This window comes from Miscanthus floridulus, chromosome 9 (genome assembly GCF_019320115.1).
Source record: "Miscanthus floridulus cultivar M001 chromosome 9, ASM1932011v1, whole genome shotgun sequence".
NCBI classification, from domain to species: Eukaryota; Viridiplantae; Streptophyta; class Magnoliopsida; order Poales; family Poaceae; genus Miscanthus; species Miscanthus floridulus.
The window spans coordinates 47,419,640-47,433,377 of NC_089588.1; the positions used below are offsets into that span (position 1 = coordinate 47,419,640).

The 13,738-nt window shown below is 43.9% G+C and overlaps 1 protein-coding gene across 1 annotated transcript; it reads right to left on the reverse strand.

Moving 5' to 3' along the window:
- Positions 1-315: 315 nt before the first annotated feature.
- LOC136479824 (uncharacterized) lies at positions 316-4,306 on the reverse strand. The gene is made up of 3 exons (XM_066477561.1): positions 3,733-4,306; positions 700-728; positions 316-513 (listed from the first exon to the last, which is right to left on the reverse strand). The coding sequence occupies exons 1-3, from the start codon at positions 4,304-4,306 to the stop codon at positions 316-318; spliced, it is 801 nt and encodes a 266-aa protein (XP_066333658.1).
- Between the last annotated feature and the right edge of the window lie 9,432 nt (positions 4,307-13,738).

A 13,738-nucleotide genomic window follows, 5' to 3' on the forward strand; every position in this document is an offset into this window, starting at 1 on the left:
GTCATACATGTGCCCACATTATTAGTTTGACATCTCCATGTCTATGACTTGTGAAACATAGTCATCAACTAATAATATGTTGATCCATTATTCATGTGTGTTCTCACACGAACCCTGACCAAGGACAACATTAGAATAACCATACAAGTAAAAGAGTTTCATAAACAATTCACATAATTGTTAATCGATATAGGTTGTCTTTAATGGAAATTCAATGAACTCATAATATATCATGGATATAAGGCAATATAATCATCTCTATGATTATCTCTAGGGAATACTCCCAACAATCTCCCACTTGCACTAGAGTTAATCTCAAAGATATCTAATACCCATAGCTCTCATGTGCGCCTCATGTTTAGGCTGTGGAAGAGCCTTTGTCAAAGGATCTACAACATTCAAATCTGTGTGTATCTTGCACATCTTGATCTCATCTCGTCTAACGAACTCTTGAATGAGGTGAAATTTCCGCAGTACATGTTTGTTCTTTTGGTGATTCCTTGGCTCCTTAGCCTGCGCAATTGCCCCATTGTTGTCATAATGTAGGTTCAATGGGCTAGACACATTTGGAAACACACCAAGTTCAATGAGGAACCACCTCATCCAAAAACCTTCCTTCGCAGCTCCAGAAGCTGCAATGTACTCGACCTCTGCTGTAGAATCGGTCACCATCTCCTACTTGGAACTTTTCTAACTTACAACACCATCATTTATTGTGAACACAAAACCTGATTGAGAATATGAATCATCCATGTCAGTTTGGAAGCTAGCATCGGTGTAACCATTTACAACGAGCTCCTCCTCACCTCCATAGATTAGGAACACATCTTTAGTCCTTCTCAAGTACTTAAGAATGTTTTTAACAAGTGTCCAGTGACTCTCTCCTAGATCAGCATATGAGACATCTAGGCGAGTACATATCATGGCATACATGATGGAATCAACTACCGAGACGTATGGAACCTTACTCATGCACTTCCACTCATCAGCTATCGAAGGACACTATTTATCGCTAAAGCGCATACCATGTGACATAGGCAAGAACCATTTCTTGGACTGTTCCATGTTGAATCATTTCAACGCCTTATCAATGTACATATCTTGGCTTAATCCTATAAGCCTCTTCGATCTATCTCTATAGATCTTGATGCCCAAAATGTATGTTGCTTCTCCTAAATCCTTCATAGAAAAAATATTATTTAGTGAAGTCTTTACGGATTGCAACATAGGAACATCATTCCCAATCAATAATATGTCATCCACATACAAGATCAGAAATACAACAGCGCTCCCACTTTCCTTCTTGTAAACACAAGGTTCTTCTTCATTCTGACGGAAGCCAAACCCTTTGTCCACTTCATCAAAATGAATGTTCCAACTCCAAGATGCTTGCTTTAACCCATAAATGGATTTCTGAAGCTTGCAAATTTTTCCAGCATTGTTTGGATCAACAAAACCTTCGGGCTGTATCATATACATGTCCTCCTCCAAATTTCCATTTAGAAAGGTTGTTTTAACATCCATCTGCCATATCTCATAATCAAAATAAGCAGCTATTGCTAGAATGATCCGGATAGATTTAAGCATCGCTACCGGCGAGAAAGTCACGTCATAGTCAATTCCTTGAACTTGCCGAAAACCCTTTGCAACAAGTCAAGCTTTATAGATGTGAACGTTTCCATCCATATCCTTTTTCTTTTTATAGATCCATTTTCACTCTATGGGTCTAACCCCATCAGGTGGGTCAACCAAGTTCCAAACTTGATTGTTTCCCATGGAATCTATCTTGGATCTCATGGCACTTTGCCATTTCTTGGAATCTGGGTCCATCATTGCTTCTGCATAAGTCATAGGTTCATCATCATCTAACAATAACAAATCCCCACGCAACTCATGGATTCTTGCCGACCTTCATGGTTGTGGCGGTGTTTCTATTGCCACGGCTATCTCAACTTGTTCTGCTACATTAGCATCACTTGTAGAGTCCTTCCCAACTGGCTCATCTTGAACTTCTTCAAGATACACCTTCTGTCCACTTTTCTCTCTTTTGAGAAACTCTTTCTCTAAGAAAACACCATTCCGAGCAACAAACACTTTGCCCTCTGATCGGTTGTAGAAGTAATACCCTAAAGTTTCCTTTGGATATCCCATGAAAAAGCATTTGTCTGACTTAGGTGTTAGTTTATCTATCATAAGTAATTTGACATAAACTTCACAACCCCAAATTTTTAGAAAAGACAAACTGGGACTCTTACTAGTCCACATCTCATGTGGTGTCTTAACTACGGACTTAGACGGTACCCTATTCAATGTGAAAGCGGCTATTTCTAGAGCATATCCCCAAAATGATAACGGTAGGTCTGACTGGCTCATCATAGACTGAACCATGTCCAACAAAGTCTGATTATGTCACTCAGACACGCCATTTCTCTGAGGCGTTCTAGGTGGTGTAAGCTGTGGAACAATTCCGCAACTCTTTAGATGATTGCTAAACTCGTGGCTCAAATATTCGCCTCCACAATCAGATCGCAAAGCCTTAATTTTCTTGCCACGTTGATTCTCTACTTCACTCTGAAACTCCTTGAACTTTTCAAATGTCTCAGACTTATGTCTCATTAAGTAGACATAGCCATATCTACTAAAATCATCAGTGAAGGTTATGAAGTATTGGAATCCACCTCTTGCTGTTGTACTCATTGGTCCGCACACATTAGTATGTATGAGTTCCAGCAAGTCTATCGCCCTCTCTGGAAAACTTGTGAAGGGTGTCTTGGTCATCTTGCCCAGCAGGCAAGCCTCACATGTCTCGTATGATTCAAAATCAAACAAAGTTAAAAGCCCATCAGAATGGAGCCTCTTCATGCGATTCTCGCTTATATGACCTAAACGACAATGCCACATATAGGTAGGACTTAACTCATTAAGCTGAGGCCTTTTAGCACTTATATTATAGACAGGAGCATCTTCAAGATTTAAAATAAATAACCCATTCACAATGGATGCAGAAGCCACAATCATGCCATTTTTAGAGATCACACAACCATTGTCTTTACTTGCAAATGAATAACCATCCTTCATCAAACATGAAGGTGACACAATGTTTTGACTTAAACTAGGAACAAAATAACAATTATTCAACTCCATAATAAATCCTGACGGGAGGTGGAGTTGCATCGTCCCGACGTTCAATGTAGCAACTCTTGCATTATTGCCCATGCGGAAATCAACTTCTCCCTTTTCCATGCTTCTACTTTTTATCATTCCCTGCATCGTATTACAAATATGAGCAACCGATCCGGTATCAAATACCCAAGAATTAATATAGAATTAGCAAGGAAAATGTCCGTAACATAAACAACAAGTGTACAAGCTGCGGGAGTACCTTTACTGCCGCGATCCTTTATGGATTCTAGGTACAGCTTGCAGTTCCTCTTCCAGTGACCTTTCCCATGACAATGAAAGCACTCAGCATCAGCAGGTGGTCCAGCCTTGGGTACAACTTGCAGTTCCTCTTCTAGTGACCTTTCCCATGACAATGAAAGCACTCAGCATCAGCAGGTGGTCCAGCCTTGGGCACAGGTGGGTTTGGCTTAGAGATCTCATCTTTAGCCTTGCCCTTTTTCTTCTTCCAAGAATTGCCCTTCTTCTTAAACTTAGGCTTGTTTTGGACCGCCATCACATGGCTACTGCTAGCACCTTTCTTGATATCAGCCTTTGTTGTTTTAAGCATGCCACATAATTCATTCAAGCCCTTCTCCGCCCCATGCATATGGTAGTTCGCGATGAAATTTCCATAGCTAGGTGGAAGAGACGTGAGAATAAAATCAATAGCTAATTCAGGGCCAATTAGGAAGCCCAGCTTCTCCAACCTCTGAGTGTAACCAATCATTTTGATCACATGTGGCCCAACTGCTGTGCCCTCTGCTAGCTTGGTTTCAGCAAAAGCCTTTGAGACATTGAACCTTTCAGTCCTAGCTTGAGTCTGAAACATATCATTGAGCGCCACGATCATATTGTGCGCTGCATGGTTATTGTCAAACTGCAATTGCAGATCTGGTTCCATACAAGCAAGCATAGGGCAACTCACTTCAAAATCAGCATCACATGCTCTCTTGTAAGCATTTTTCTCTACAGCAGGTGCATTATCAGTAGGCTCTTGTGGTAATGGGGTGTCTAGAATTTCTTCCTTTTTCTCAGCCCTGAGAACAATTCTCAGGTTGCGGATCCAATCTGCATAGTTTGTTCCATTCAACTTATCTTTCTCAAGAATTGAACACAAAGTAAATGGTTGATTGCTAGGCGCCATTTATCTATAACAAAATTAATGCAAAATACTAAGACAATGTATCCAAGATAGAGTAAACATTACTAAACCTTTAATAGAATCTACTCCCACTAAAATCAATATCCCTCTCTTGAAACTTAGTGATTGAAGACCCACAACTAACAAGTCTACTAGTGAGCTTTAGCATCACTGCTAGAAGACATGGTAGATTGGTAAGCAACTCTTTGCTAATCATATCACATATGACTCTTGTTGTTGGGTAGCATCTCTATGCTTTGGTGCCCAACTACTCATACTCCAAGGTCCCTAACCATTAGGATGACCTTGTCCAAGTAACCAACCCTTCTGCTATAAGTATCCGATACGAACCTGTCTAGTTAAGGAAAACTAGTGGCACCCTAATTTCATAGACCCACCACCGATTGTACAAGACACATGACAGTGCAAGGTTTGGGGAAGCATTTTAACTTAAACATTGCCAAGGGATCATTCTACTTCACCATCGCATGTAGACAAAAACATTATCGCACGTGAAAGTAGAACATAGTAAGAACGACATTAACACAGATATGACATGGTATAGCCCATTGTTCCTTTGGGGATCTCCATCTCCATCGAATTGTTCCTCATGATGATCTCCATCTCCATGATCCATGTATGCCATCCTTTAGTGATGAGTCCACCAAGACTAGCTATCACTAACGTAAGGCAGTGAAGAAAATCACATAGTCACGGATAGGATCATCACAGTTTGGCACACAGGCCATTACATCAAATTGACAATATCTTTGTGGCTCTAGCCATATTGTCATACTCACGACATGCAAGCCATGAATTAATTATATACATGCATCACATACACATAGGGGCTATACCAGTCATAAATTCCTACAAAACAGAGTTAACCGATTCCGACGTCTAATCTTAAAACGCCAAAAACACCATCTTCCCTGCCATTTTTTGCAAATCTAATTTCAGCAAAACTACCAAAGGCGGTGAGAATCGGATGTAAAATTTTTTCTTTACAATTTTCGTTTAGAGTTCGTCTTAATCCGAGGTCGTATGCAAAAGTTATGGTTGTTTTACCGAACAACACTTTTTCTTGCACCCCGGCGCTCGGCAGTAGATCCAATCTATCACCGTTGCGCATCACATGCGCTCGGCACTTGACCTAGGTTTGATTCGATCAATCTGATTGATCTCCATCCTGCCATGACTGGATTTACATGTATCACTTAACTCAGATGGCGGAATTCTAACCGGTACGAGTAGATCGTTACAAGACCAACACGGTAAAATCACGAACCATGACTAGAGACTCATCTACAACCATGCATATCTCCATACACACTCATGTGAACCTATAACAACACAGTAACCTGGCTCTCATACCACTGTTGGGTTATGAGGATGCTATGCTAGCCGGAAAAAAAAAATTTGACCTCATAAACCAGGATCTACTGCTAGTTATAGATCACGGGATTACAACTAGACGTGCAGGTGCAGTGGAAGCAACTTGATGTAGTCATACACGTCATAGCAATGTTGTGTAGTTGCAAGGTTGTCCGTACGTCTGTCCCCTTCATGTGGTTCATCCTTGTGCTCCAGATGCAGCACCTCCGAGGTATCCACACGTATAGGGAGGAAGCGTCGTGCCTCTAGACTGCTAGGTCCATGAGGAGCAGCAGGCGCAGGCATAGGATGGGCGGTGGTGGCTGCCAAAATGGCATGGATCCCAAGCCCCATTGAACACCCCACTATTTTATAGCCGCCCCTGTACGACGATTGGGTTCTCAACTTAACTGGGAATTCTTTTTAGACCCTGGCACCACGTGCCTACGTCACCTACTACCAGGCTTGGGGACTAAGTGGGCACACTTCACCTCACGGTGAATGTGTTTGTTTTTTGACCCCTACGCCTCTGATGATCAAGGACGCTACGCTTCAAGATGCACTTACATTTCTTTTCAGAAATACAAGTGGGCACACTTCCCAGGACAGAAATCTTTTTCTTTCTTCTTAAGAGCACCATACATTCTTTGGACAATCTACTTCTCTGGCGACAATGGTGGTCAGAGATGTTAAGAACTCAAGCCTCACTGTTCGGAGAAGGTTGAAATGGCGTGTCGCATCAGAATACATGGCGCTCAGGGACTAGCTATGGGGGATATACCCCCGAGTACCACAAGATGGTACATGGGCCGCACCATCCGAGGTGGCCCGGCCCGTAAGATCAAGGCATGCACATCAAGATTACAAGTTGTACTAGATATTGTAATAGTACCAAATTAGATACTTTACTTGTAACCTTGTCTCTTCAGAGTATATAAGGAGAGGCAAGGGTCCCCTAGAGGACAGGTTAATCTGTATACATCTCAATATAATACACCAAAGACATAGGACGTAGGGTATTACGTCGACCAGACGGCCCAAACCTGTCTAAATCGCTATCTCTGAGCCTTGTGTCACCATCTGATTCCTGATTACACGCACCATCTACCGATAATCTACCACCACGGGCACCCCCCTCAGTGGACTACCGACCATATTTCGTCGACAGTTGGACAACCCCTTTTTTGTACAATATTCCATCTATTAGTGTATAGTTTCTTGCTCTTGCTGTCATTCTTGTTGTGCTTGCTTCATACTCTGTGTGATGCACGTTGTTCAGGCAATCTATGATCAGCTGCCTCTAGTCTTTGGACAAGGTAACTAAGACCATTTTGAATGCCTTTGCTATGACCTGCATTGCCAATGCTTGCAGCACTTGATATAAGGCTCCATTTGGTATGGGCAAGTTGTTTGCTGCTGCCTTCACCAGCTCATCTGCTTTTGCATTTTCTTCTCTTGGTATGTACTATAGGGTGAACCCTAGAACCTCTGCTCAAGAGCCCTTACTATGGTTTTCTTTAAATCTACTATGTGATCTCCTTCATTCTTGCTCATCACCACAATATCATCAACATAAGCTATGATGTTTTTCTGTAGCTATGGACCGAGGACTACCTTCATCATTCTAGCAAAGGTTGATCCTACGTTTTTCAATGCTTCAGGCATTCTTTTGTAACAATAAGTTCTGAAGGGGGTAGTGAAACTAGTCTTCACCTCATCTTCTTTGTTGAGCCAGATCTGGTGGTACCTAGAGAAGCAATCTAGGAGAGAGAAGCGCTTGCATCCTGCTGCCTTGTCGACGGAGGTGTCTATTCTTGGGAACAGAAAAGGATCTTTCTTGCATGCTTTGTTTAGATCTGTGAAGTCTATGCACATTCTCATCTTTCCATTTTTTTGGCACCAGGACTATATTTGCTAGCCATTCTGAGCACTTGATTTCTCTAATGACGTTTGTGTTTAACAACCTCTGAACTTTGGCTTTTGCTGCTGAAATTCTCTCCTCCGACATTTTCCTTTGTCACTGCTTCTTTGGCTTTATTATGGGATTGATGTCAAGGGAGTGTTGTATATGTTGGGTTATGAGGATGCTATGCTAGCCGGAAAACAAAATTTTGACCTCATAAAGTAGGCTCTACTGCTAGTTATAGATCACGGGATTACCACTAGACGCGTAGGTGTAGCAGAAGCGACTCGATGTAGTCGTACACGTTGTAGCAGTGTCGTGCAGTTGCAAGGTCGTCCGTACATCTGTCCCCTTCGTGCGGTTCATCCTTGTGCTCTAGATGTAGCACCTCCAAGGTATCCACACGTACAGGGAGGAAGCGTCGCGCCTCTGGACTGCTAGGTCCATGAGGAGCAGCAGACGTGGGTGTAGGATGGGCGGTGGCGGCTGCCAAAATGGCATGGATCCCTAGCCCCATTGCCCACCCCACTTATTTATAGGCGTCCCTAATGAGCTCCTGAGTTGGAGGCCCATTAGTAACCCTAAGCCTTGTCTAACTCGGATCTAATCTGAATTAGGCTTCTAGCCCCTTAAGCATGCGACCCTATGGGTTCACGCACACATAGACATGGCCCGAGTACTCCTACTGGGCCATTAGTTGATAGTGGTCTCTAGCAAGGCTTGTCAACTCCTATGCGTACACAAAGATCATATCAGACGAACCACCACAAAACCACATACTTGTTATTCCCTTGCCTCACGATATTTGGTCCAACTCATAGGTTAACACTTAACCCAAGCATGGCCATGCATTTCTTGATCTAATCATTAGAGTGATCCAGTGATATCTCTCTCATATAGAGAGGGGCAAATTCCATCTTAATTGTCTATCTCATAGCATGTTTCCCGACAAACCCGAAAAACCACCTTTATAACTACCATGTTACGGAGTAGCGTTTGATAGTCCCTGAGTAGGTCATTTCACATCTTGAATACATACAACAATCTCTCAGGTCTAAGGACATAACGTACATGATGTGAATAGAGATAATAACAACATCTCATGTTGGGTCAGTCTAGCCCCATGTCATACATGTGCCCACATTATTAGTTTGACATCTCCATGTCTATGACTTGTGAAACATAGTCATTAACTAATAATATGCTGATCCATTATTCATGTGTGTCCTCACACGAACTCTGACCAGGGACAACATTAGAATAACCATACAAGTAAAAAGTTTCACAAACAATTCACATAATTGCTAATCGATACAGGTTGTCTTTAATGGAAATTCAATGAACTCATAATATATCATGGATACAAGGCAATATAATCATCTCTATGATTATCTCTGGGGCATACTCCCAACAGTATAATGTCCCTGCTGACCCCTTTCAGGTTGGAGGCTGACCAGGCGAAGACGTCTTTGTTTTTGGCTAAGGTTTCTATGAGCTCTACTTCATCTTCTTTCGATAGGTTGCCTCCGATTGTGACATTTTTGTCTGGGATTGCATCTTCCAATGGGACTATCTTTGTTTCTTCTTGATCCTTGAGATCTATTTTCCCTTCGGCATGTCCGGAGGCTCCGATGAGTTGGTTTTGGCTACTTCGACAGAGTTGATATTGCGCTGCGATTTGTAGATGGGTCTTTCTATGTTTCTTGCCTCCTTCTGACTACCATGAACTATGATGATTCTGTGCAAGGCTGGCATTTTCATACACAGGTAACCCATATGGATGGTTGCATTAAATTTGTTTGTGAACCCTCTACCGAAGATGGCGTTGTAGGGATAGTAGATATCTACTATGTCGAAGGTCACATATTCTGTTCTTGTGATTTCTTGACCTCCAAAGGAGACTGACAGGGATATTTTTCCTAATGCATCGATCCTCTTCCCTCCAAAACCAATTAATGGTGAGTCCAAAGGCTGCAACTGACTCCTACTTAGCTTCATCTGGTCGAAGGCATTGACAAAGATAATATCTGCAGAGCTTCTAGAGTCTAGGAGAACCCTATTGATTTCCCATCCTGCAATGTTAGCCTTGATTACCATGGCATTAGTATGAGGGTAGCTTTCCAGCTACAAATTTATTCTGAGAAGGTGATTGGCATCTTTGACCAATCTGTGTAGCGCACTAGGCCTTGAACTGCTATGTTGTTGACCAACCTAAGGTGGTCCTTCTGCTTATTTGTCTAGAACTCCATTGAGGAGCCTCCAACTATAGGCAGTATCATGCTGATGGTGGGTAGGGGTATGTGAGGGTTGAGTTGGTTTTTCGAGTTAAGTTTGTTATTAGGTGTTGCCAGCTGTGTTGTTAGAGGCGGAGGTAATGCCTCTAGTTGTCTATTATGTACTTGGGATGGCTAGTTGGTCTTAATGAATGTTATGTGTGGAGGCCTCGGGTTTATATAGGTAAGGTTGACCTCTACCCGTTGGTTGTTAGTCAGCCCCTGCTACTGAGTGCTTGGTCTCCATGCGGGTAGGAAGTTTGGGTAGTAGGTAGCGGCTAAAGTGGATGGGTGAATTTGGGTGGAGTTTAGGCTTGGGTAAATTGGGTAGTATTGCTGCTGAGGTGCTATGAAGGTATGATTTCCCTCTCTTGCAGGTTGTTGTGGCGGAGGTGGCGGATTTGCTCTGCTTTTGATCCTTTCTTGGGTCTCCTTGGCATCTGGGCAATCCCCGGTGATGTGCCCCTTGTTTTCTCCCTAGAAGAAACAATACTGCCTTCGCCGCCTTTGATTTTGGTTTCTATTCTAGTTCCTGCCTTGTCTATTTCCCTTGCCTACATATTGTTTCTGGGGCATGCTGTTTGGGCTTGCCTTCATCGGTTGCTGCCCCTGCTAGCTGTTTCCTTGCTATTCTATGTTGAAGACTTGCTGGCTTTGCACTTGCTATAGCTGCGGCTGACCTTGGATCATGTTGCCCTTCTAGGCATTTCTACTGTTGCTCTAGAATTGCTTGTTCTAGTTTTGTTCTTCTAGCCTTCTGCAGAGGTCATTGTCAGATCTATAATTCTTCTCAAATTTGCTGTAAAAGTCTTTGATGGTTCGTGGCTTTTCCCTAGCTAGATGAGCTATGAAAAGTCCTATGCGAAGGCCTTTGATTGCTGCTTCGATAGCGACATCCTTTGGGACATTGGATGCTTTGGCCTTCATTTGCATGAATTTCTAGAAGTAGTCTTTCAAGGCTTCTCCTTGATTCTGCTTGCATTGAAATAGGTCTATGGAAGTCAAGGATTCACTTATGAACCCCTTGAAATTTGCTAAGATCTTGTCGCGAAGGTCTTCCCATGAATAGATGGAACTTGGCTTTAGCATTGAATACCTGGCCAGCGCATCGCCTTCAGCTGCTATGACAAAAGATTTGGCTAGCACCGCTTCATTTCAACCAGCGGAAGCTACTGCTGCCTCAAAGCTAATGATGAATTGTCGTGGATCTAATCTTCCATTGAATTTGGGCAAGGTGATGGGTTAGTAGGAGGGGGGCATGGTGAGCTCTAGATGCCTTCGGATAGTGGTGATTTGGAATCAATGGTTCTGTGGTTTTTTGGCGAAGTGTAGGATGTGCCAAAGGTTGATTGGGCTATGGTGCATGGCGGGGGGTTGGGTTGGCTTTGATTTGCTAAGTGGAGCTAGTTGGAAGTGTTGAAGTTAGATTACAAAGGCTGCATACTTTGTATCTCAGCTTATAGGACGGCTAGCTGGTGCCTGATCTCTGCTGCTTGAGCTGATGCTTGTGTTGCCCGTTGATTTGCGGTGAAGGCTGCTGTGACCCTATATCTTTCTTGTTGCATGCTCTGCAACTGAGCCTGTAGTTGTTGAAGCTCTTGTTCTGGAGTGGTACTTGGGGCTTGTTGCTCCTCGGATGATGAAGGCTGGTCTTCGACCACTGTCTCTTCTTCAACTTGATCTTCTGGGACGCTAGCGTAGGTGCTGCGGGCACTATGCTTGGGTCGTCCTATCATCGAGGGCTCTGCGGGAATCCTAGTGGAGGATGCTCTCTTTCTTGCCATCGTGGGTCTTGCTTGGCTAACACGTGGTGGGCACCAATTTTGGAAAACTTGATTTCCAGCAGCCGAGACAAAGAAGGATGACGAATGCCTTCGCCCGGTCTCGAGCCCTGGGCAAAGGTGAGAGTAATGAGAGGTGGGCTCGAACCTAACTAGGGATGTATTAATGTCTCTCCTCTTTTACACAGAGCTTGAGTCCCCCTTTTATAGGGCTCTATCTGCTAGAGCTACTCCTTACATTTTCTACCCCTGGTTGGTTACAGTACATTCCCAGAATATTCCTACGATATTACAAGCATCCTAGGGCAATTTGGGTATCTTCTTTACTTTACTGCATTTGCCTGTTGGGCCGCCGTCGCTGACCCATCACCGGCCCACATCCCAGTAACGCCACCGAGTGGGGGCTTCCCCTGATTCTGGGGCCTCCGCCCGAGAAGCCTTCGTCGGAGCTTCCCGACCTTCGCTTCTAGTCCGAGCCGTAGCCTTCGCCTATGCCATGAGAGCCTCCGCCCCTGACCACGTCCTAGCGCCTTCACCGTAGCTCCCCGGTCTTCGCCTCCCACGATCTCCCGAGCGAAGGCCTATGGCTCCTTTCCCTCCACACTATTCATAAAGCTCATTAGCTGTTAGTTTTTATAGCGGTTGCGAACTTTGTCTTTCGTGACTCGTATCCATGTCCCAACAACCCCTGTCATTGCATAGTAACAATGACCAACAAGTTTATAGCATCTGGGTATAACCCAAAGTTAAAGCATAGAAATAGGCTCAAACTGAAACTTTGAAGGGACAACACCCACAAACACACCCCTTACATCAACCAAACTCCTCTCTCATCTTTAAGAAACCAACCCACTTTCCCTGCTGAAAAACATTCTCCATCGGCACGAAATCCACCAGGAGACCTTTTGCTTCAGCTGCAGAACCAGAAGTCCAGTCCAGTGCCATGTTGAACAAGCATTCATCACCCCTACCTTTCACTTGTTTTAGCCAATCCTTAGTGGTCTTGTGGCCAAAGCTTTCAGCGTCAACTTTGTGGTATGGTACTCCACCCTCATCTCTGCTGGACCGAAGGTAGTCCACCTTTGTAACATGCCAAGGATCATTGTCAGCAAGGACTGCTCATTTTTCCATTGGGAGCCCTGAAAACACAAATTATTCCTTAATTTCCAAAGCCCCCACAGGTGTGGCAGAACCACCCGAAATAGTGTACTTACGGAGGCGCTCGTCTTCCACCAGACACTAAGCACCCCGAAAGCAACTACAACGAGCGATGTCCGTCGGGCACACCCCGAGGGAGAACCCGAAAGATCCACATTTTTCCCAAGGATCCAATAATGAAAACGAGTTACAACACAAGTCCATCTCATACATTAGAGTTTCTTAGAAGTACATTTTACAATACCAAATACAGAGTTCAGAATGATAAACAGCGGAATATTAAAAGATAACATCTAGCGATAAGATAACGAGGAGTCCGTCTGAGCCCACCAGATGGATCCTCCACACAAGACACTCCTCAAGCGTCACCTGCAACAGGGGTAAATAAACCCTGAGTACACAATGTACTCGCAAGACTTATCCGATCAGTGGGAATACTTTCCCGACACCAAGGAATATGCTGGGCTTTATGGTTGCTGGTTCTCTTTAGCCAAAAGCAGAACTAATAGTGGGTCCTTATTGATACATTATTATCATCAGCCGGATTAAGTTTTTATCTAGTCAATCTATATAAGCACCTGTGCTACTTTCAAGCAAGAGTTGAGCAATCGTTACTGTTCCTTCTCCTTTTCCACTTCCAGTTCTTACTACGGTGCTAAACCACAGACAAGCCATACCGGATAACCCGGCGATTCGCAAATCAATGTGCCCAGCTGGGTGCCCCAAAGACACACGCCCCACTTGTACCCTGGGCACAAGCGGGACTAACCCACCACTCTCCTGTCCCGGGTGTCCAGGTCCCCATCCAAACTTGGACTCCAAGCCCCTGCCTCTGAATCCCGGACTCAGTGCGGTGCAAGGAACTCCACCACCTCCTCTTCCCATTAGTCGGTCCGAAAAGAGCCGGATCCGCGACAAGAGAGCAGCAAGTCTTCAATGTGCCCAT